The 24,941-nt window shown below is 38.0% G+C and overlaps 1 protein-coding gene across 1 annotated transcript in view; it reads right to left on the reverse strand.

The window, feature by feature from the left end:
* Positions 1-547: 547 nt before the first annotated feature.
* Positions 548-24,941, reverse strand: part of LOC139721556 (uncharacterized) — a 41,273-nt gene continuing 16,879 nt past the window's right edge. Inside the window, exons 4-23 of the mRNA XM_071632871.1 lie at positions 17,436-17,566; positions 16,223-16,358; positions 15,846-15,970; positions 15,233-15,330; positions 14,494-14,725; positions 13,281-13,465; positions 12,674-12,775; positions 12,024-12,095; positions 11,127-11,177; positions 10,459-10,523; positions 9,829-9,969; positions 9,348-9,562; positions 8,504-8,697; positions 7,567-7,613; positions 7,070-7,111; positions 6,438-6,627; positions 5,658-5,912; positions 4,843-4,964; positions 4,237-4,356; positions 548-3,517 (exon numbers count right to left, since the gene is read on the reverse strand). Of these exons, the coding sequence (XP_071488972.1) occupies positions 3,379-3,517; positions 4,237-4,356; positions 4,843-4,964; positions 5,658-5,912; positions 6,438-6,627; positions 7,070-7,111; positions 7,567-7,613; positions 8,504-8,697; positions 9,348-9,562; positions 9,829-9,969; positions 10,459-10,523; positions 11,127-11,177; positions 12,024-12,095; positions 12,674-12,775; positions 13,281-13,465; positions 14,494-14,725; positions 15,233-15,330; positions 15,846-15,970; positions 16,223-16,358; positions 17,436-17,566 (2,662 nt within the window). The 3' untranslated portion in view covers positions 548-3,378. The remainder of the gene's footprint in view (positions 3,518-4,236; positions 4,357-4,842; positions 4,965-5,657; positions 5,913-6,437; positions 6,628-7,069; positions 7,112-7,566; positions 7,614-8,503; positions 8,698-9,347; positions 9,563-9,828; positions 9,970-10,458; positions 10,524-11,126; positions 11,178-12,023; positions 12,096-12,673; positions 12,776-13,280; positions 13,466-14,493; positions 14,726-15,232; positions 15,331-15,845; positions 15,971-16,222; positions 16,359-17,435; positions 17,567-24,941) is intronic.

The raw sequence follows: 24,941 nt of genomic DNA on the forward strand, positions 1-24,941 counted from the left end.
AGCAATGTGTGATGGATGCTATTCCTTTGCTTTGCATTTTTGTTGTTGTTGTTGTTGTTGTTGTTGTTGTTGTTGTTGTTGTTGTTGTTGTTGTTTTTTGTATGGAGATTCAGATTTATGAGCGATGTTTGACGTTTCAGCACTCAAAGCTCTAAGCTTTAAGTGTATGAAGCTATGAGACCAAGTCCCTAATTTATATGTTACTGGGGTAACCTCCTAAAATATGTGAGGAGGGTAGTGTTGCATAGGAAATACTGTATACATTGAGTGGGCCAACACTAGGATGTCACAGAGTGGATCTGCTCTGGGAAAATGAAGTTGGACAGACAAACAAAGGTTTGTAAAAGAAAACAAGTCAGTTACCAATTGAGACCTTCACCTGAAAAAGCATTCAAGGGAATGTACTTGTACTAGCCACAGTGTCATCCCAGAATAATTCAGAGAAACAAATAGTAAGTCATATGATTTACTTTTTATTGATATACATTAACAAGTATCCAAGTTAAAGTTACTTCATTTTTCTAAAAATAGTATTTCTGTTGTAATATACAAACAATGCAACATACTTACACTTTGAATGCTTTCGGCATCATAAATTTTTGCTCTGAATATCAATGAGTTCATCAATTCTACAACTGCATCATCTGGAGGACAAAAATATCAGATTCTTAAAATATGACAACTTACTCATCTCTGCAGAAAAAAAAAAGTTTTGTATGTAAAACAATTTTGTTTCTGGTCTTGTGTCTCCAAACACATCTTGGCAAAATCAAAACAAAACATCACAATAACATGCAGATGTTGTATCAACATGATACATTACAGAAGTTTCAGATTGTAAGAAGAAAATAATAAGAATTACTTTTACTCACTGACCAGTTGGCTAACCCATGTACACCAAGATAAGTTTCCAAATCTACATAATTTTACAAAGACTTAATATTTCACATTTCAATCATAAATTGCTGTTCTACTGCTGTGGTCAGCAAACAGGTAAAGATGGTTGAAAAAAACAACAACCTAGTACTGTATGCGCACACTACAGTTATAAAGAGAGAAAACAAATGAATTCTGAAATAAGTATTGCATTGCAGACCAGAAGACATGTCAGAAAAGCTGCAGCAAAGTTCATTGTAAACTCTAGGCACATTTTCAGGTATTAACATACTCGGAGAAGAAAATTGTCAGTCAAATACACTGCCTATGAACAGTGCAGAGATGATATTCATTTGATATTCTAATTGAAAAAATAACTCAATCAGAATCTCAAAATCATACTTAATAGCAAATCACATTTCAGAAATGTTATGGCCTTTTGGTCATATTACAATTTTAAATAATGCAGAAAGACATCAACCAACCAGCATACTACATACTGTTATACTATGCACATCATTGAAATCAATCATGCAAGTCAGTGAGTGTATTTAGACGAGCTGACACAAGATATTGTCCTTCAACTGAGCACTGGCATTATGTATTAATAATTAGAGTGTCATAAGCACCAACTGATGAGACCAAAGCACAAGCCATATCAAAGTAGGAAAAGCATTTGGTTATCATCAAATGACACCATTACAACAGTATGCTGTCAAGGAAACGTACATGAATAGGGAAAAAATGCACAGACTTATTGATATCAACCCATTATCATTAATTGCTCATACTCAACTCACATCATCAATGACAAATTTCCACAGAAAAGGGGACTGGCCTGAATATCAAGTGATTTATCCAAGCTGTGGTTTCTGTAGTTTCTATACCTCTGTCAGTGCCATTGATAACCACACTGCATAACATGTCAATGAAATAGTTGTCCTGAAAGAGGTGATACGGAGAATAACTAAGCAAGACTTAGCTCTGAGAAGCAAGCTAGTCATTTTACACTCATAGCTCCAGTCCCATTGTTCAGTGTGTACATCTATTCACATAAACAGTTTGCAAAATTGCAACAACGCATACAGGGCAATAACACAATATCAAACAGATTATCCTTTTTGTCCATAAAATCAAATGGATTTGAACTGAAGGCATGAAATATTTCACATGTGACTTTTTAGGCATAATTCTACGTAGCAAACCGGAGAAAATATAAAATGACATGAATACTTTGTTCATTAGATCTCTTTCAGTGTGAAAAATTCATGCCAGCAAGCAAATACAAAACAATTTGAATGACAGAACATTATTCACATGTTTTTGTTTTGCTGCACTGCCAAATCTGGTTCAGATATGTATGTTACCTGCTTCCTTCAATATTTGGCATTACTACTTGCATTCTGCTGAAACAAAGTCCACAAAATTTTCGACATTCAAACTCAAGCTTACTCAGCCAAGTGCACAGGGTTAATGTCAAGGCTTCTTAATTTATGGTACCAGAAAACTCTTGGCAAAGATGTTGTCTTGGGCACATCAACTTCCAATTTCCTTTATCCATCTGAAGATGGCATAATACAGTGCAGCCTCTCCAGTAAATTGCAACCAAAAAAAAATAAAAAAAATAAAAAATCAAAGAATACGAAAGTCATCCAACTGAAGACTTCTATGATCAAAAGTTATCTAGGTCATAAAAATATGCATCATATACATATAATGTGGTACAAACAAAGATGAAACAAAACATCAAATACAGAAGGTTTACAGCCACTTGTCTGATCACCGCCATACCGTCATCTCAATCTTCAACAGGAACACCCAATCATACATGTGCATAAACAAATCCATGGCAATAGGCAACCCTTACCAAAGGACCCCAGAGGAACAGCATAAAATTACCACCAAATGCTAGAGTTCTGTTCTTTTTTTCACCCTGAAGCGACCCTGTAATTTTATACTATTGTTTAGTAGAACAAATACATTTTGTCACCTTTACTGGATTGCAATTATCATTAGTGGCTACTGCATTGAAAGACCAACAAATAGCAATTTTTCTTGCTTTTACACTTTCCCTCATATGATTATCATGTTAACAATTTTTGCCATGTACTTTGTATTTGCTGGTGAGCCTACCAAGTTAATAAATTAAAACATCGTATATCATACAGGGGAAATGTTATGAGTATTATAGAACAGTAGTTTGACTGTGTAATTTTGTAATATCATATCAATTATTCATACTTTGAAAAGTGACATAAAAATTAAATTACATCTGCCATCTTCAGCCACAATTTCATGAAGAAACATATACGATTGTATGACCATGCCACAAATCCAGAGCCATAATATGTGCTGTACACACATGAACTGCTGAAAACATAAGAAAAGGCTCCAACTCCAACAAAAATGCTGAACTTTTGTATCTTGTACTGACTCATTCTGATAGGAATACAACCAAATGGACCAGTTCAGTGATTGGGAATGTGACAGGCTCAACAGCTGTTACTCCTTGGTGTGTTCTGCATTCTCCGGCACAAGATGTTTGAGGACTCCCTTGAAGAAAATTCCTGACTCCTCCAGTCCAGACTGGAAACACTGGTCCAGCCACACCCGACGATACTCATCCATCATGCTCAGCAGTCTGGAGGATTAGAAATATCAGAAAGGGATCAAAATTCATTCACTACAAATCAACATATGAAAGATGACTCAAAGTCTCCATGTGTAATGTTACCATCAGGTTTCAGCATAATTTAAGTTAAGCACTTATTCTTCAACAGTAAAAGTTTGAGACAATTAATATTTTCACATGATGTCACACCATTAAAAGCACACAAGAATATTGAGTGGTCGACAGAAGTTAGAAAGTGTGTTACAGCTAATTTGTACACATAGAATAAACAAGGGTATTCAGATTTTGATTGTCTGAGCGGCAATTCATTCAAAGGGCACGATGTGTCTGGTTAATACTAATTGTAGACTAAGGCTAGACACATGAGGGCAAACCACAAGGGCATAGCATCATTCATCCACCATTTCCTAAACTACCTCACCAGGTATGCACAATGCTCTTTGAGGGAAGTGAAGTATGATCTTGTACACAAGCAAATTGTGAATTTTCTCATACACAGATCCACCATTTTAATGTCCTATCTGAAGGATGGATTGATTCACCTCTGACTAAAGGGAAAGACACAATATCACACACAGAAATGTTCAGCTGGACTCATACTCAGCCACTTACCTGAAGGCAATTGTCCTACCAACTTAACCATTCCCCCAACCAAGTATGACCATTCTACTACTTGGTGGAATTTCATGCAATCTTGAGAAGTTGGAAAACAAGGTTTTTGAACTCACTTGTTGGCAATGTCGGTCTTGGAGGTGGCTGGTAGGTTGGCCAGTCCTACATTGATCAGGTTAAATCCACTTTGTGCTGCATTAGGCTTCTTTCCTGCAATCACTAGTGACCGCACCAATCTAAGGTTTGGAAAAAAAGAAACAATCCAAATATGCAAAGTGCTTGTTTATAAGCATGATAAATGTCAGGCAATGTTTTATTCCAAAAATACCATTTGGGCTTTGAGACACTAACCCTACCAATGGCAATCTGAAGTGCGTCTCAAGTCAATCAACACTTTCACATGTAGATGTTGAAAATATGAATGTCCAAGGAAAAGTTCTGGTTGAATGTTATCTCTGCTCTCACAGATGTTTTTTAAATTGCATCCTTTGCCAATATGATGGAAATCCTTTAATAAAATAGAACTATTCATCACACTGTCAAGTAAATTTCATGTTGGCATAATGACATTTTGTTTAATTCACAGGTGCTCACACTACCCCACAGAACTGGACTATCATTTGATCCTATATGAAGTAACATCATGAGCTTGTAACGCAGACAGTATCCCACCCAACTTAATGGTATCCAGCAATCAATGCCTTAGTCATCATATGACTTACTTGCAGGCCCACATCATGATGTCCAGTGTGAGATGGACCTGGATGTAGACACGTCGGTCAAGCTTGATCTTGTCCACTGCGCTTAGGGACGTTTGGCTCTTACGCAGCCTTCGCATGGCATTCTGATTGCAAAAAGAAGGAAACCAAACTGGTTTTCATGTTCAGATTTTAATTCAAAAGAAGTCATTTCATCTGAAATTTTAAGTAAATATCCTCTACATCCTGCAGTCTCTTTGATGGTGGTAGAGGAAGAGAGGGCATGGAGAGAGAGCATCCAAGAGAGGGACACTGTTTATATATGATACAGGTTTTGTATTAGTTAACTTCATGGGTATGCAACGACTATCTAAAACAGTCACTTTAATCTCTGCTCAAGTTTTTATGCTTCCTACCTAACTCCAGATTAGTACCTGTTCAGAGTAACAGAGTGCTTATGAACAAAATATATGTATATGTGTATATGTGGCTATCCGGAAAATCATTTAAATTGATGAATCTCTACTAATAACCATTTTCAAATGCACATTTAGTCTTGCAGAAAACCATGACTTCAAACACAATAATGGCATAAAAGGCAAAGATTACAGCTGTTTTTTCAAGAAATTGTAACTATTTGTGAATGACTGTGTCAGAGTTCTTTTCATGGGTCTCATTCACAAGCTTTCAACAATTTCCGATAGTCCCACACCATTAATTCAATGTTTTTTCTGTAATCTATATTCTTTCCATGCCTGTCCGTGCTGTCTTTTTGATGAATTGGTGAACAGAAGGCATAAAAATATTTGAAAGTAAAACACAACATGGGCAATACTCACACTGATGACCTCTAAAGTCACATGTTCCAGGTCCACACTGTCTGCATCCTGTATCATGCGGCATAGGAAGGAGCCCTCCCTGGCAGGCAGTGTTACCGAGCTACTACTGATAGGAACGTCCATCTGATTGGCTGCTGCCTTCGTGAGGTAGGTGTCGATACGGCCAATCTCTAGGATGACCTCACCCAGAGGGGAATCCTGGTTCTGCAGCATGTGAAGGTTGAGGAGGGCCGGCAGGTTGGCGTGGGTGAACTCCTGGGAATCAAGAAGGGAGATTAAGAGTTGGAAGTCATCAGAGGAGAAAAAAAAATAGGATGAGAATGAGAGAGAAGTAGAGATGGGTGGAGATCAACAGGTGGATAGATATTACAGGGGCGGATGCAGGAATTCCATAAGGAGAGGCACCTTTACAAAAGTAAAGGGGGCGCATGTCATCCCCCCCCCCCCATTTGTCATTTTATTTCTTTTGTTTAAAAAAAAAAATAAAGAGGGGGCGCGCGCCTGGTGCGCCCCCCTCTGGATCTGCCACTGTATCAACAAGAGGGAGGGGAATATAACAGACATGAAGGGGGGGGGGGGGGGTAGATATTGACTTCATCAGTTTCCAGGTCAAGACAATTGGGAAAGAAATCTGGACAATCCAACTGACTTCTTGGGGCCTCCACCATCATTCATATATTTCCCTTGATACAGGTGATAAAGACATCACTATGGAAACTGAACAACCCAAGGATACAAGAATGATGTGATTAGGATGATAAAAGAAGAGGGATGTCTCACCAGACTTGTTGCTGACTTCCAGGCAAAGCCAGAAGTGGTGATGAAGGCTGGCCAGCTGAAGACTGGATGGTTAGAGTAGGTGCAACCAGCCCAGTTTGTCAGGAGAAGTCCCACTGCATTGGGGTTGCTGGTTGCTGTCTTGAGAGCATTGGAGATGTTCTGGATAGCACCTTCTGGAACGCCACCAAGACTGTATGCGGAAAATACAACAAACATGGTGGGGAGAGCATCACAAACATGACAGTGACAGACAATTATGAGTTAAACTGGTACAAATTTGAGTAAATAAATATCATTTATGAATTTTGTGATTGCAGTTATCAAACTTAACAATGTACGTTATGTTAAATTCATGTAATGGAAATATGAATACGCGCAAACATATACATTTATATTCCAGATAGATAGATAGATAAACAGATAGATAGAGAGACAGATAGATAGACAAATAGATACATAAATAGACAGCAAGATAAATGGATACGTCTTTAACCTACAATTCTTTTTTTTTTTTTTTTGCAACTTCCATCAACATACAGAATTACACCATGACTCATTAATTACAAGTTATTTCATATTCTCTACTTCTTAAACATCAGACTACCAAACAAGAATTGCAGTAAATTTCATACCTGTTCCAAACACCTGTACCGGGGCACACATAAAAACCTTGCCTGCAAAATCAGAAAGACATAAACGTAAAGAACTATTACGCCCAGATCACTGTTTTCTAAAAATTGAGCAAAAGTTAATCATAGTGTTACAAAAGGATTTACATTACATCATCACAGCTTTACAAAGCAAAAGTAAACTTGAAGCCTATGACAATGAGCTTATTGACCTGGTACATCAAACAAAGACATTTTTATATCACCTTTTTATATCACCAATTTATATCATATTTTTTGTATCACCAGTCCTTCAACAGCTAAGTATCTATTTATTCATCAAAGCTTGTGCATGAGAGAACGATGTGACAGCAGATGTTTTACTGACACGTTTATGACTCAATTGAAGCACTTCAGGCAAAGCACATACGGCAGTATCAAGAACATGTGTGCTTTACAATATGGATGATAATACAGTTTGATGTATAGGGACAGCTGAGCCACTCATGATCAAACCTTACCCATTAGCTAGCAGCTTCCTCCCTGCTTTCCTGAAGTCTGAGTTGCTCTAAGAAAGACACATGGACAGACAAAGGACAAGCCAGACAGAACAGATTCAATGGAGTGATGTACCAAAACACACACTCACCATGAGAGTGAGGAAATTATGAAAAGATTAGTTTCATGGCAGTAAACTGTTTGATCAAAGAAAGACGGGTGCTATGTCTCCACTCAGATTTAGATGATAGTTAGAAGAACATGTGTGAAATTTATCACACAGGGGGTAGTGTTTCTCTGTATCCCCCTGCCTCGGCATCACACTCCATTCCAAGAATGGATTAATCTATCTGCAGCTACGTGTGGCCCAGCTCTTGATCTTACCGCTGGACCCTGTGCATAGCTCCAGAATAAACTTCAACAACATTATCATAGCACCTCATCTGCTCCCAGATGCTTTGGCAAATATAACTTTCAATTTTCTCAATTATTACCAATTCACCTTTACTATTGCATTGCAAGCAATAAAAAGCATGAGTACTGTTGAACCTCATGGTTGTCATGGTGTAAAATTCAAAGAATTCATTCATAGCATTCTAGAAATTCTATGTATGTGTGCTTCAATACCTTTTCGTAATCTCTGATACTATTTCTGAGCACCAGTGCTCAAGGGGTTAAGATGAATGTCCCCAAGGATTTCCCCTTGAATCAATTTTCTCAATTATTACCAATTCACCTTTACTATTGCATTGCAAGCAATAAAAAGCATGAGTACTGTTGAACCTCATGGTTGTCATGGTGTAAAATTCAAAGAATTCATTCATAGCATTCTAGAAATTCTATGTATGTGTGCTTCAATACCTTTTCGTAATCTCTGATACTATTTCTGAGCACCAGTGCTCAAGGGGTTAAGATGAATGTCCCCAAGGATTTCCCCTTGAATGGTAACCCTTCTCTTACCTTTGAGCCATAGAGCATGACCAAACTCCCAACAGGTAGCTGCCTGAAAGCGGACTCCTCAGTGGAAAGGACATTGGCACAGAAGAGGGGTGTTTGGCTGTGGCTCACCCCAATGAGCCGGAGTTGGTCCTGAATGCTGAGGATGAAGGGGGCCGGTCTAGGTGCATCCACTTCCTCCGTAACTGGAGTCTGACCTGCTACCCAGATCAAATACATTTACTGGGTTAAGTTCCTTCTCTGTTTACACTTAACAAACACCTTGGTGATCATCACAATGTTTCATCATACACTGTCCATAACATAGTTAACAGGGTCGTTCTTTCATGTCTGCACACACCTGCCTTCCCTGCTGGACGAACCCAATTCACTACTCCTGATGGCTAACAGGCACATTTGCAGACAGTCCGTATCAGGTCTTACTGAGGAAACGAAAAGGCCTCCTTAATTCTATGGTACTTCTTTCCACAATCACTAGCTCCTCCTATTTCCTCCTTTTTTCATTGACTCTCCTAATTCTCCTTGCTATGTTTTCCAAAATTGCAGCAGGTGTCCAAGTGCCAAAGCAAAGTAAAATACAAAGTAACAAACAACAAAAGTATCTTACTCCTTACCCCAGAACAAATGGATATAAAAAACACATCTTTCACAGTTTTGGTGTGGTGATAAATGAAACTTTAACAATAATCCTGTCCATAAAAGAACATCATGTTTTTCTCCTCATGATACAAGTCAATACACCGCAAGGCTTCACTGGTGATACTTTTTTTAATAGTAGCGCAGTGCTTATTTGCTGTCAATAATGAACATGCATAGATAGTCAAACATCCATCGACCCTGTACATACCTTCTGAGTCAGGGCTGGTATCTGCCGTCCCACTATCTGTGGGTGATGTGGAGTCTGCCGGAGTGCTGGTCTCCCCCGTACTCTCCTTCTTGGGTGTGTCTGCTGCCTCCGTAGGGGATCCACTCTCAACGGCCTCACTTGGGGTGTCATCGGCTCCTGGTATGGGAACGGAGTCTAGAAGCTTCCGTGTCAAGTTTGGTCCGATGTTGACAACTCTGCAGTTTGAAAGTCATGGTATTAGTGCAATTGTTCTTTTGCTTTAGTACACCAATTTGCTTCACTTGTGGTGGAACATTTCAACATTTCTGGCAGAGGAATATCCACAACTCCACAATGATTGGAAATTAACTTTGCAAAGTGAAAATGCTGGAAACTACAAAAAGGTTTGCTACTTTCTATCCGCTTCCTGATATATAAATGAAGATTTACCTTGCCTTTGGCTCAAATAGAGTGTAATGGCTTTTTGATATTTAGTACTTACTTGGCAGAGCCAAATCTTGACAGGACTTGCTGGAAGATGGAGAAGAGTGCAGGTGATAGGTCGCTGCCCTCCATGAGGTCAATGGTGGGCACCAGGGTAATGAACCGCCACTGACAAAACACTTCCAAGTCAAGAAGCTCGCTGCATACATTAAACAAAAAAATAAAACAACAAACAACAAAATTACATTAAACAGAGTGTTACTACCAAATGCTCGCTTCAACTCTATACATGTATAATAACTCTGCAATGTGACTGCTTAAAATAATGTATGCAGATAGTAAGACATAAACTTGATGTTACTGTCGCTTGCTCTGCACACATACATCTATATCAGCAACATTTGAAGAAAAAATAGAATTAGTTCAAATATCTCACTGCTTTAATTGGTGCAGAGAGAAGTTTTCATGCTCTGTGTGTCAACCTCATAAGGAGATTGTGTGATGTATTATGAGGTCAGGAAAGTTTTCTGAATTGTCAAAGTAATGATTTACCTCCAAAAATTATAAAACAGAATATCTAAATATTCATAAGATAATAGAGACACAGATTACAGGAAGATAATATTCACACAATTATATTATATTTCAGGGCAAAATATTTGATTAAAGATAAGAACAGCAGACAAACCTGGCTGTGTAAGGCATGGTGTCTTGGATGGGACAGTCTTTGTATGCCTTTACATATAGATGAAGCTGAAAGGTGAAGGGGGAAATAATGACAATTCATACCACGCTATACCACGGCCCTGTTTAATAAAAAGATATAATCGATTTTAAATTTCCTTAACACACAGGCTGCTACAGACTTATGATAGATATCAACTTTATTATCAATTTTAACTCTTCATAAAACAGAGCCCAGTACTCTTCCTTCCCTCAACTTTCTTAACATAACAATCATTCTTCATATCAATCACATGTTAAAAAAGATAACAGAGAGGCATCTTAGGTAGGATAGGTAGTGAATAATTCCCTACGTGACAAATATCAAACCCTACAGTTTGGGACGTAACTTCATATTCTTGTATCTGTACATTTAGTAACACTTTGGTCGCATCATCACATCAGAGTGCACAGAATGGCTTGAGTGTTGATGTTACCTACGAGCTTGTAAAAACAAATGTGGCACACAAATACAGCTATAACATGTATAGACACACACACACACACACACAGAAGACAAAACAAACTGGAAGATAGGGTAACAGATAACACTATTTGACTAATGCTCTCTGAATTATCTGTCTGCATTGGTTAAAAACAAATAATATTGTCCTATGTAAACACTAGACTCACCTCATTGTATTTCAGTTTGGCAAAGATATTCACAAGATGTAGTAGAGTATCCTAGATGTGTAGAAAATAAATGCATGTTAGACAACATTTCATTCACTCCATCACGGTTAGCACGAAAGAACTTGAGAGTGCGAGGGAGACATATCAACAGGTCAGAAAAGGCTACAGGCGTACAACCCTTTGGAATACAAGGAATAAAGGATTAATAAATATTTTATAGCTGCAATTTATCAAATGCAAATCTGTGATTCCAAAGACTTGCAGGAAAATATATTATCAGACTTTTTCTGAATTTTGTCAGACTACAAAATCACCAGTTTTGCACTGGGACTGAAAATGTGATGACCTACACAATCAACACACTATATATTAATATAACTCTTTATCACAACACCTATCAGGTACAATAAATCTAATCATCATGTTTCACATTGTGATACCTCACTGTTAAATCAACGCACAACACAGTCATATTCATGCAATGCTACATAGTAAAGTATTTGGTGTGTTTGACTTCAAGAATGACATAGAGAATATTGTCAGTGTCATAAAATTATTGCATTTCCTCATTCTGTGGGACAAGAGCAAGAAGGGCATAATGCTGTGCATCTGCAGGTATTAGCACCTTTCTGCTTCTCATCAGCAAATTACATATAGTTTCTCCTTATGTTTTCTGTAAATACTTTTCCCACATAACTGGTAGACATGACTGCAGCCCATGTCTGTAAGGACCGTTTCTCATGAGGTTCATATCCATATTTTACTCTTATTCATTTCATTTACTTTGTACAGTAATACCTCTGAATGTTTTTATCTGTTCAGTTTTGTATACTGTAATTGATGGCAAGTAAATAAATAGAATTTGAATCGTGAATTAAAAAGAGATCATTTGCCCACCATTCTTGGAACTCTACCAGCAGAGAGGTCAAGCAGAACTCCTCTGCGCTTTACACTTGGCCAGTCAGATATCTGCAAACAGACACATCACATTTCAATACACCACAACACCTCAGACTTCATGTGATAGCTTTCAATAAACATACATTTGACAGTTAGCCTGAAAAAAAAAAAGTTATCACTGTATGACTGGGAAGTTTGTTTGACTATTCTCAATAATATCCTGAGAAACTAGACAAAATACTGTCATTTGTTATATTTGATGATCAAAGAAAGTCGTCAAATGCAAATCTATGATTCCAAAGACTTGCAGGAAAATACATTATCAGATTCTATCTCAACTTTGTCTGACAACAAAATCACCAGCTTTACACTGGTATGTTGCAGACCACTGTGTTACCAAAAACACGGCATTTTTTAGTGAATTTATGCCTCTGAAACAATAACAATTATCTGTACATAGACAAAAGGCTATTTCAGTTTGGCACCAAGATGATGACATATCCACATGAGTATCATATTAATTCAATGCAAAGCTACGAAGGAAGATATTAAAGAGTATGTTGAATTATCAATAATGTTAACTATCACCTTTTTGAGTTTTCAACAAATTATTTCTAAAGTCTTCCTTCCAAATGATATCAACTTACTTCCAACTGTGGAATGCCTTCTTTATCGCAGAGTTGCACCAATTGCACAAAGGTACTCGTAGCATGCCATAGACCAGGTAAGTCTGATGCTGTGATCCTGACCTGGGGGAAAAAACAAGACAGAAATGATGCCTTCTTCATCACCTTCCAGTTGAACTGTGCAAATGAATGCAACAGTACTTCACACGACTGGTAGCACATTGAGAGGTAGTGGGTATATGATGACAAACAGAGAGTTATCATTACGCTGTTCAATGCAGTCTAAAATGACTTATGTCTGCTATAAAACAGTGATACAACAGTATACATGAACAATGAATGAAAAGAATCTATCAGCATGCTACCTTCATGGCTTTCATGAATCTTGTTGTGCCAACAAAATTATTAAAAAAATTACTTGCATATACATTACAAAGTATTTTGGAACAAAGACGTGATGCATTGGAATGAAATAATTCTGGCAGTTGCTTTCCAATCTCTACTGGGATTTATGGCCACTTATGCCATGTTTTGCTTCATGAAAATCAAATACAATTGCGCATTTAAAAGGGTTCTGTCTTTTCTCGCATTGAATGCCATAAACTAAAGACTGCAGAGCAAAACCCACCATTTTCTCTCTGACTGATATACGGTAGCTCTCAGCCCTGTTGAAGGGAAGGGGGTTGACATTGCACACAACTTCAGACATCGGGTCAATGCACACAGAGGCATTCTCCAGCACACACCGGTATCCCTTCTCCATCAGCACAGCTGACTGGATGGTCCAAAGGTCCACCATGGGCTCCAGGTTTCCTGTTATGGTTCAATAAAAGTCACAGATGTCCACTTTACCAAGATACACCATATGATGACAAAGGGTATAAAGGGACTTCCAGGAAGATGAATAACAGATTGTTGAAAAATATTTGATTTTATGCAAGTCGTGGCCATTACTATTTTCTATTCTGTTTTGCTATTTCTTTTTCAAGATTTGCTGCTGGTTGCGATGGAAGGCAAGTAAATAGAAAATGTGTAAATATCTGTTTCAATGATTCACACATATTGACCCACATAAGCATCTTTGACTACATAATACATGTACTACACAGGTCGCCATTTCCACATTTGTGACTTTGCATCACAAAACCAACAAAAAGCCGCCAGACATTGGTTTTTTAGTTAAGGGCAGATTCTGAAAGAGCAGACTCCATGCTTTAAAATGATGCATAACTCATAACAAATAGACTTTCCTAACCCATCTAAATAATGGGAAGAGAGTACACACCCTGGAATAGTCCCGAGATAAAAGGCTTTGAAGTTTAGGGTCTATTCAAGTGCTTTGATAATTCCAGCAAGCTGTGCTCTGTGTGACAAACGGAACAAAAACAGGATGTCAAACTCCAGGGCAACCACAATGAAGGGATTACCAGATTATGCTGAAATTTTACACACTGTATTAACATATTCTATATGGACAGTCACATTTAATTGTATGATTTCATGGATTATTTTTTACTGCAACTATTTGATGTAAATGTATAGACATATCTAATTTACACCATTCACTATAAACCAAAGAGTCATGATGGCATAGTTTAAGCATGGTACAAAGACTTTGATTTGTTGTGGTCACTTATGGTCAATGTCAGTGGTGGATCCAGGGGGGAGTGCATCGGGCACGCCTCCCCTTTATTTTCTTTGTTAAAACCAAAAAAAAAAAAAAAAAAAAAAAAAAATTGGTGGGGGGTGCATGCACCCCCTTTAATTTTGTACAGGTGCCCCCTCTTTACGGAATTCCTGGATCCACCCCTGAATGTCAATTGTGTACGGCTTCTCCTTACCTGATTGAGGAACAGCTGCAAGTTGAACACTGAAGTCCTGACTAAGGACAAATCGTGGCCCATTCTTCTGGATCAGTTCCTGAGGGTGTGGCCATAAGAATGCTAACCTGGGGTCATCTTCAACCTCCTCCTCCTCTTCCTCCTCCTCCACCTCCTCCTCATTATCAGCATCATCTGCATCATCTTGTGTGGGAGTGGATACTCGGGGGCTCACATCCTGTTCCGAAGCGACCTGTTCCATACCAGTTGATTGAAATGTCTTGATTAAACATATGAACTATCTTAGTATCTTCAAGCAACACAGAAGATAGCATTGAAGAGAATAAATCCACATAATCAGCTGGTTTCACATTCACTCTTAGATACTGTTACTGACAATCCAGCACCAATTTCCTAGTTTAAGACCTTTTCTGTCAAGAGCTGATGTTTACTTTTTTTCACACACTCAATAAAATAAAATAAAATTATATGCACACTGTGCAGGCACTGTATAGGAAATAGCTGGGTTTTTATGAATTAAAAATTTTGCAATAATACTTATTTTCACCTTAAATGCAAACAGTACCACTTATTAGATCCCCTGCCAAGAACAGACCTTAAATAATACATATAAAATTAAGTTCCCTGAAGTTTCACTTTAAATCAAATTCTGACTAAAAATTTTACATTGAACTGTCTACAATCATTACTTACAAATCTATCATATCAGATAATCATCCATATCCCACAACATACTTACATCTACACTCACAGCCGAGTCTTCCACAACGGACGCCTCTTTGTCAGTCTCCTCCTTCTCCTCTTCCACTGTCACCGAAATAAAAGACACTGCTGCATCTGAATAAGACATGAAATCTTGGCATCTCTATGACCATTTCTACTGGAATAGCCTGTACCTGCAATTTTCCTTGGAATTATCACAGATTACACCAATAAAGACTAATTTAAACTCAAGAATGACAAAACAGACATGGCATTCAGTCATGCTTTCCTTGGTGTTGCTTTTACATTTCTTTCCTTTCTCCCTATCCATACTTATGTCAATTCATTGCTACATTTATTGGTTTATTTGTTAATTCAAATTTCCATCCATTCATTTATCAATCATCATATGTATTCATGTATTCATCATTCCATTTCTATCTTCCTTAAGTATTAATCCATCAATTGCATTCTTCTGTAAACATCCTTCTTCTATTCCTTGGTATAGGTGACAGCAATGCATTTCAAGACAACCAATCACTATCAATGTATGCAATCCATCTATCCATCCACATATTCATCTATTTCTCCATGCTTGCATTTCTCATGCATTTATTTCATCCATTCTTCATCTCATCTGTCCAACCAACCATCTTTCTCCTCCTCCTTTGTCCCGTTGGTGGTGTGACCATTCATGATGACCGGAGGCACCATGGCATCTTTCATCTCTTGGCTGTCCTCCGCAAGATCTAGAGGAGTCTTCCCGACCGATGTCCTGAAAGGACACATAATCATTTAAACATATGAGTATGGGAGGAGCTAGTGCATAGCCTCTAACAACATGCTGATATGGACAAGCACAATTACAGAGCATCTCAAGAGATGAGTTTCATTACGATATGTACTAAACTGTGTTCAGCTTGTTTTTATTCATCTGCTTTTCTCTTCTTCTACTCAATAAATACAACAATTCATCAGGCATTAGGGATATTTAGCTTAACTTTTCCACATACTCTTGTAGGCTTACCCTCCAGTTGCTTTGACATTTGCATCTGCTCCATGCTGTACAAGTTCTCTGACAATATCCAGATCCCCTCTCAGCACTGCATCATGGAGAGGTGTCGTCCCATCTGAATTCATCACATTCACATCTGGGTTGTGCTCTGTGAAATTGAAAACAACAAAGACTGTGATGCAGTCGTGACACCCTCACAGCTGCTCTTATACATAGTAGCAGTAACTTCCAATTATTTGCCCTATTCTACAGGACAACTGAGTAGCAGCTGAACTTCACTGTGCTATCAAAAGACTATTGACCAGAATATGTAGTACGCATATCATCTAATAAAGGACAAGTCCACCTTCATATACATAAGGATTGAGAGAATGCAGCAATATTTGTAGAACACATCAGTGAAAGTTTGAGGAAAATTGGACAATCCGTTCAAAAGTTACAAATATTTTAATCATCTGTGCAGTCACTGCTGGAAGAGAAGACTACTACAGTGTACGATGTCACATGCGTACAACTATAGAAGGAAAATAAAGAGAGAATTTCACAAAACTTTACTTTTTGAATAAAGTGCACATTTCTTCGATTTGCTACTGACATATGTTAAGGGTAATATCATTCCCCCTGCCTTCTAAAAAGATAGAAGTCGAGTGTTCATTTGTCATGCAAGAAAAATGGAAATATGTTGAATTTTCTTTATTCTTTCTTTATATCGTTGTACTCATGTGACATCACAGGCTATAGCAGTCTTTTCATCCAGCCGTGACTGAGCAGAAATTTCAAAAATTCATAACTTTTTAACGGATTGTTGATTTTGCTCAAACTCTCACTGATGTGTTCTCCTAATATTGCTGCATTCACTCAGCCCACATGTCTATGAAGGTGAACTTGTCCTTTAAATAGAAAGATGATCACTGCATGATGCTAATGTGTACAGCTCATCTGTAATGCATAGTGGTTATTCAGTAGATGCACTTTGCTTCATATGTTCTCTAAAAACATCTTGTTTCAACCAGAGAAAGTCTAATCGTGACTGAAATGTTGACAATCTAGTTGAAACAAGTATTGACCAAATATTTCGACATGAGAAAGAACCAGAAAAAAAATTAAATCAATTCCTCTTCAGTGTTTATAAAAAAAACCAAACAAACAAACAAAAACAAATCTAAAAGTTCAATGAGCTCGACTCAGGCTGAGCAAACAAGTCATAACTCTGCAGGAGACTCACCCAGCAATAACCGCACCATGTCGACTCCAGAGAAGCTTGCTGCCCAGTGGAGCGCTGTATTACCACCTGTTGATTCATCCTTGAAGTTAATGTCCATGCCACTGCTCAGCAGCTGTTTCACTTGCTCCATCCTGCATAGAGACCAAACAATCAAGACAAAAGAGAAAGATATGTTTCAATTTATAGATGGAAGCACAAAGAAGAAAAGAAAGGAATCATAGAAACAATGTGGTCATGCAGTTCTGCACTGTACCTTGTTAGTGTCCGACTGGATTGTGAGTCTGACTTCACTTTCTATTTCCACTTCAGATAAAAACAGACATGCAAAAACATGAGAAACTAAACAATACAACATTGCAATAAGTATTGCAAATTTAGAAATAGCAAGATGAAATTACTGATGGATGAAAAAAAGAAGCAAATAATAAATTTTATTAAAAGGACAACATATCAAAAAAATAATCATATGCAAATGATTATTTGGGGATGCCAAATACAAACAAAAAGGACAAACCTGCATACTATACATAAAAGACAATGAACTGTAGACTGTCTTCACATAACCAGTGTGACTTCATCCTTCCTAGATCCTAATGCAGGTTCAGGGAATCTATTCTTGCAGAATATAATTGCATAATGTCTTGCATTTCTCTGAGCAGCAGTAAAGTGCCCTAACTCATCTATTTCTGTTATGTTTGTTTGTTGTTAGTGGTGTTTTTTTTTTTTGTCAAGGGCTTTACTGATGTTGGAGCAAATACCTTGGTATGTTCTTTGAAAGTTTCAAGCACAGAAAAACAAGCTATGAATAGCTTGTTTACATATGTAAGTTGTAGTATGATAAGGTCAAGGTAAATTTTGATGTGACTCGTATAACTTCCTCCTTTCTTTAAGGGAGACACCCAGTGGTATGTCACTTAAAGGACAAGTCCATCTTCATAAACATGTGGATTGAGTGAACACAGCAAGATCACTACACCACATCGGTGAAACTTTGAGGAAAAATCGGACTGTGAATCTGTTCGAGAGTTATGAATTTTTGAAGTTTTTGCTCAGTCACTGCTGGAGGAGAAGACTACTATAGCTTGTGATGTCACATGTATAGGACGATATAAAGAAAATATAAAGAAAGTTCAACTTATTTTCACTTTTCTCGCATAATAAAAGAACACCTGACTTGCCTCTTTCAGAAGGCAGAGGCAATAATATTACCCTTAACATACGAGGTGTGTCAGGAAAGTTTCAGGACTGGTGTCATAACAGATTTATTTCAAACCAAAACTTCAAACTAAGAGGTTTCACCTTCATAGTAATCTATCTTGGGTATGTAACTGTGATCTAAGCTCTCTGCAGCCATCAGATTTTTTTCCACATAATGTTATATACACATCCTCTGTTTCAGGTCGTTCAGCAATGAGAACAGAGCAATGAACAAACTTGAAGTCTCTGGTGCGGTTGGGAAAACTCTGTCAGAAGCGCTGAGATTGCTGCAGCAAGTGTACGGAGATGAGACGATGTCATGCACACATGTTTTTGAGAGGTGCAAGAGGTTTAAAGAAGGATGAGAGGATGTCGAAGATGACCCCGGGAGGAGAAGGCCCTCAATGACCAGGACAGAGGTGATGACTGGTAATGACTCTCCCTAGCAAGTCTGGTTTGGTTTCAAGTTTCAAGGTGCTAAATGATGTCCTGGCAAAGTTGCATGCGTCGATTCTTCTGGTCATCATTCAGGAGTTTTGGCACCATCTTTGCGCAGATTTTATGCATGTCTAGATCTTCAGTGAGAATCTTCCAGACGCTGTCCTGATTCATGCCAAGCTCATTTGCCATCATTCCAACAGTCAGCCGACGATCACCACGCACCATCTGCCTGACGTGTTCAATGTTGACCTCAGTCCTGGTCGTTGAGGGCCTTCCGCTCCTATGGGGTCATGTTCCACGTTTTCTAATCCTTCTTTAAACCTCTTGCAACACTCAAAAGCATGTGTGCATGACTTCATATCACCTCCGTAGACTTGCTGCAGCATTTTCAGCGCTTCTGACAGAGTTCCCCAACCCTACTCAAAACTTCAACTTTGTTCATTGCTCTATGCTCACTGCTGAACCATGTGAAACAGAGGATGTGTATATAAAATTGTGTACAAAAAAAAATCTGATGGCTGGAGAAAACTAAGATCACAGTTACATACTCAAGATAGATTACTTTGAACGTGAAATCTCTTAGTTTGAAGTTTAAGTTTGAAATAAATTTTCTATGATACCAGTCCTGGAACTTTTCTGACACACCTCGTAGGTCAGTGACAAATCAAGGAAATGTGCACTCTTTTTCAAAAAATAACAATTTGTGAAATTCTTTTTTGAACCTTTTTTTCCAAACTTTCACTGATGTGTTCTACTAATATTGCTACATTCACTCAGTCCACATGTATATTAAGGTGGACTTGTCCTTACCATCTTATGCAGGCAGGCAACTATGTGCTGACCTTATGTGGGTTCCCATGCTCAGCCTTGTCATATGATGTTGGATCTATGAGCCACTTTCACTTGCAATGATAGCTCATATTTGACAGCTGATTGTGTGTATTTAAAGAGAGCTAGCACTTATCTCAATTCACTACCATGGATAATTGAGATTAGATGGATTTCAGTCAATTGTGACTATGGGTAGAGGAGGCTGCTGGCAAATCTTGGGATGCCACATAAAAAATCTGTGAAAGAATTTTCTTAAAATAAAGATTACATTTATCAAAGTGATCCATTAAAAGACCACCCAATCACATTCTTCTAAGTCTCCATGGTAAGCGCCTCATATCATTTCCACCGTAACACTTAAGTTGTTGCCGTTGCTACAAGAATTTGATAAGTACTGACCATAGCATACTTTCAGATGCAACTGGCCTTAAAATTTACTTTTCAGTCATATTTGTCTTGTACTATAGGCCCTACTTTAGAGGCAAAACTGTGAATCATATTTTGTATGCCCCTGGGGATGACCCTGAAAATGAGGTAATCGTGAAGTATAAAACACACCATAGTTTCCTGTGGACCAGTGCTCTGCCTCACTAGTAACCACCATGGCTAGCTATGGGTTTCCGTACAAAGCTAAACTATCAAGGATCTATACAAAGGCTTACCCAATGATGATGTGAAGAACTGAGCAAACATTTGAGATTGATTATATCACATATTTCCAATCTCTCATTGAAGATTACTTTATGATGTCATTAAAAAAAATGCCTATTTAGTCAACCTCGCTCATAACCTTAATCAGCAGTAAATGCAATTAGCCTAATTGTACTGCAGTTGTCACGGGAGAAGTGAAATATACGAGTCCCTGCCATTTGCTAAATTGCTTCCTTTAGTCACATAGAAAGAGCATTACTCCTCTAGCAACCCATCAGTCTTGCATTTTTCCCCTGACGCACCTAACGACCTACAGAATGAGGTAGAAACAGACTGTGCAGGAAATTTTGTTAAGTTCATCACTGTCATTTAGCCTTGTCATGTTTTCATCTATGGAGAGATGCAAGAGGCTAAACTGCACATTTGGTTCCTCAAACAAGAAGAAACCAAGCACTAAGTTCCTGGTATAGTTTGTCACTCCCAAGGAACTGATACCAATTTCCAGTCATGAATCATCTAAGAACTAGATTCCAAGGACTGTAAGTTTAAAGAGCTTCAAGTTGGTACAAAGATTTATTCAAATTTCAATCCATCAGCACCTCCTCATCAAAAGTAAGGATTGCTGGTAGGACTATACTATGGTGCATCTAAAACAGCTCTCTAAAATGTGATTTATATCAATATAACATGTTTTTATCCTTTTAGTACATGTAAGTCATTCCTATAGCTGCTGTATTTGATTTAGAGACAGGGTCATTAACATATGATTTCAAAAGGTTGCCATCAAATACAGTTGTACAAATATGTGTGTATATATATATATTATATATATGTGACCTGCGACAACGGTTTCAGGCAAAAGTCGCAAGAGCAAATTTCCTCCTAGGCAGGGTACAAAGATCTTTACCATTATTTTTGTCGATTTGGGTTTTTTGCAGAAATCGAATATTTGATATGTTTTCTACATCTACACTTAATTTCATAGCATAAGACTACATTTTTCCTATCGAAAATGGAATTTTAAGCACCCTATGTTGGATCGCACTCGTCAGTTTCGAGCTTCTTTCGAACGACGCGCCAATATCCCCAGCGTTGTTATGGCGCAAGGTCTCGCATGCGATTGGCTGGTGCGTCGCACACATTTACATAATTCAGCTTTCGGAGACACCAGTTGCAGCGTTTGGGGAATGCTTTGTCCACGCATGCATGATTACATGCTCCATTGTTCTTGCTATAGTGATTTATACGCTGTAGTGCGTGCTCTTCGTTTGGCTTTCTATCCAAACTATTCTACCGCAATGTTCGACAACGGAAGTGAAACAAATATCATTTAGCACGACATAATCGTATGAAAAGAAAAACTAATAGTTTACTTGTACATGTAGTAAAAATTATGACAGCAGACTGACTCAAGGGAAGGTAGATGAGAGGAAAGGAGAGGTCACATGAAACCAGTTATATTCAAATACTACACATCAAGATCGCACGAAACTAACGAGTCGTGTTTGTTTGTTTGTTTTAATATAATTAACACCACCAAACAAGGCAACATATGCACGGCTTGTAAAAGCAAAACAAACAGGAAGCGTGACCTTTGCCAGCACTGGCATTTTTCTGCCTACAAAAGGGTCGCCAATGATAAAGTCAAATCAACAACAATGAAAACGCGATTTGTAAATGTGTGGATTCGCCACCCGCTCCTGTTACATGCACATGGTCATGGCGTGTGGATGCCATTGCGTAATGCGTGCGCCCATACACATGTACACCATACGTGCAATTATCGTATCCGCCATCTTGAAAGACGTAATGGTAAAACAAACCCGAGCGAACCGCATTGTTTTTCGGCTCCATACGCTGAGCTCCTAGGAAGGGTGCCCGGGAAATTTGACTCTCTCAGTGAGCCAATCAGAAGGCGATGTGGTTGCTAGAGGCGGAGCTTAACATCGATTGGCACCATCGTACGGATGGGTGATTCTCACCTCGCATCACCGCTCGGACATTGTCTTTGAGAAAGAGGTGAATATTCAAAGCCTGTTTTCTCGCAATTTTGTCAGGCTAACAACTTAAAAAGTGCATTTTATTTCGCTTTCCATGCCCACTTATGGTGCCAAAGAATGCAAGTGTTTTATTTTAATGCAAAGCTTAGGAAATGGGCAATGTGATTCAGTGAAAAAATGAATTTTCAAAATGCCCGACTTTTGCCTGAAACCGTTGTCGCCGGTCACATATATATATTTCTACAAATGGTGTGGGGGAAATGTGTAAGCATTTCATTGTGAGGAAAATGATAGGGTTAGATGTCTCCATGTGTGAATGTAAAGGTTAGGATTTATTGATTAGGTAAACATCACATCTCGACTGCCTCACCATATGTTGGCTGAATTTGCTCAACGTGTTGCAACTACTCTGATCCAAGTCAGCTGAAATTGATGTTTGCAAAACGGGGCAAGGTTCTAATGTGGGAAAACACAACCCTTCTGTTGTCAGATGCAATTAAATCTGCCAATATTGAATACTGTACTTTCGAGTATTGGGTAGAATTAATTACACACCTGGAAATTGGAAATTAATGGCTAACAAGTACTCTAACAAGACTTTGGAAGGTCAAAGTAATTCATCTTGCCACTTTGGGGTGAATGCCTGTCATGGGGGTGTTGGGAGTGCTGTCAAGCCAGCCATGTACTCAATGGAACAGGAACCAGGAAGTGGTTTTTAAATAAACTAAACATTGATCTGAGACAAATGATATATGGCATCAAATCTAGACTTTGTGTATGTGGTTAAAAGTATCAACAGTAACATGCATAAGACTGTGTCTTCACTCATCAAGTTACTATTCCTGAATGGCTACTGCTTCTCAATTAAGTTTTAAGAACACGAACTGTGCATCACACTTAAGGATCCATTTGGAAAAATAAAGGTTTGTAAGATATCTTTATAGGTATGCTATATTGATTGATATAATAGAAACAAGAAGTAAAAGAAATCCATATTTGAACTTGAACAGTAGTTCATCCAGTTCCACCATTACAATTTTCAAGCCTTTTTATCATTAAAGACATATGGTATAAGTCTTAAATATAACTAAACTTGTATGTATCCCTGTTATTAGATCCAGATAACTGGTTTATGCAGAGTAAGACAAACAAAACTAGAACTATCACTCATTGTGATTAATATACCCCCACCCACAACTGAGGAAATTAGCTCAACCAGGATTTTTTTTAACTTTTTAATGAAAAAAAAAATTACCAAGGCAATGCACTGTCCAACAGTAAATAAATGTATTGCTCACTGTTAGTCAAATGTCCCACATCTCAAGTCAAGTGCTCAAAAACTGAGTGAGCAAGATAAATAAACTGACGATTTCTATGGTTTTCATTAAAAATTGTATAACCACGGCGCAACACAATGTTGGATATTAAGAAAAAAATGAAGTTTTGCACAACTATATATGTATCATAGCCATCACATGTGCCAAATTTCAAGCCAAATGCTAACAGGATGAGGGGCTTAGTTGAATTCAAAATATTAGTGTATCATTTTCATTCAAAATATACTGTTACCATGGCAACACATTTTCAACACTGACAAAAGAGTTTTTGCACATCTAGGTAATGTAGAGGTCACATGTGCCAAATATGAAGCCAAAACGCTCTAAACATAGAGAGTTAGGATCTAATCGAAATGTTTGTATGATTTTCATTCAAAATGCACTGTTACCATGGCAACACACTGTTCGAAAATGATGAAATACAAAGTTTGCATATCTCTGTACTACAATGGTTGCATGTGCCAAATTTCAAGCCAAATGCTCAAAGACTGAGGGAGTTACCTGAATCCACAATATTTTTATATTGATTTTCATTCAAACTATGCTGTTACTATGGCAACACAATGATCAACAATGACGAAAGGTTAAGTTTGCACATCTACATACCATAGTGGTCAGGTGTGCCAAATTTCAAGCTAAATGCTCAAAGACTGAGGGAGTTGGCGGAATCCACATGCTTTTTGGTGAAAAATTGTTGTTACCATGGCAACGCATTGTTCAACAATAATGACAGATTAAGTTTGAACATCTGTATGCTATAGTGGTCACCTGTGCCAAATTTCAAGCCAAATGCTCAAAGACTGAGGGAGTTAACTGAATCCAAACTATTTTTGCATGATTTTCATTCAAAACATACTGTTACCATGGCAACACATTGATCAACAATGACCAAAGACTATGTATGCTCATCTACGTACTATAGTGGTCACATGTGCCAAATTTCAAGCTTAATGCTCAAAGACTGAGGTAGTTACCTGAATTCACAATATTTTTGTATGCATTTTAGTGAATAGCTGCTGTTACCATGGCAACCCATTGTTCACCACTGA

This window comes from Diadema antillarum, unplaced genomic scaffold (genome assembly GCF_040938485.1).
Source record: "Diadema antillarum isolate AM-2024a unplaced genomic scaffold, OU_Dant_1.0 scf00000145, whole genome shotgun sequence".
NCBI classification, from domain to species: domain Eukaryota; kingdom Metazoa; phylum Echinodermata; class Echinoidea; order Diadematoida; family Diadematidae; genus Diadema; species Diadema antillarum.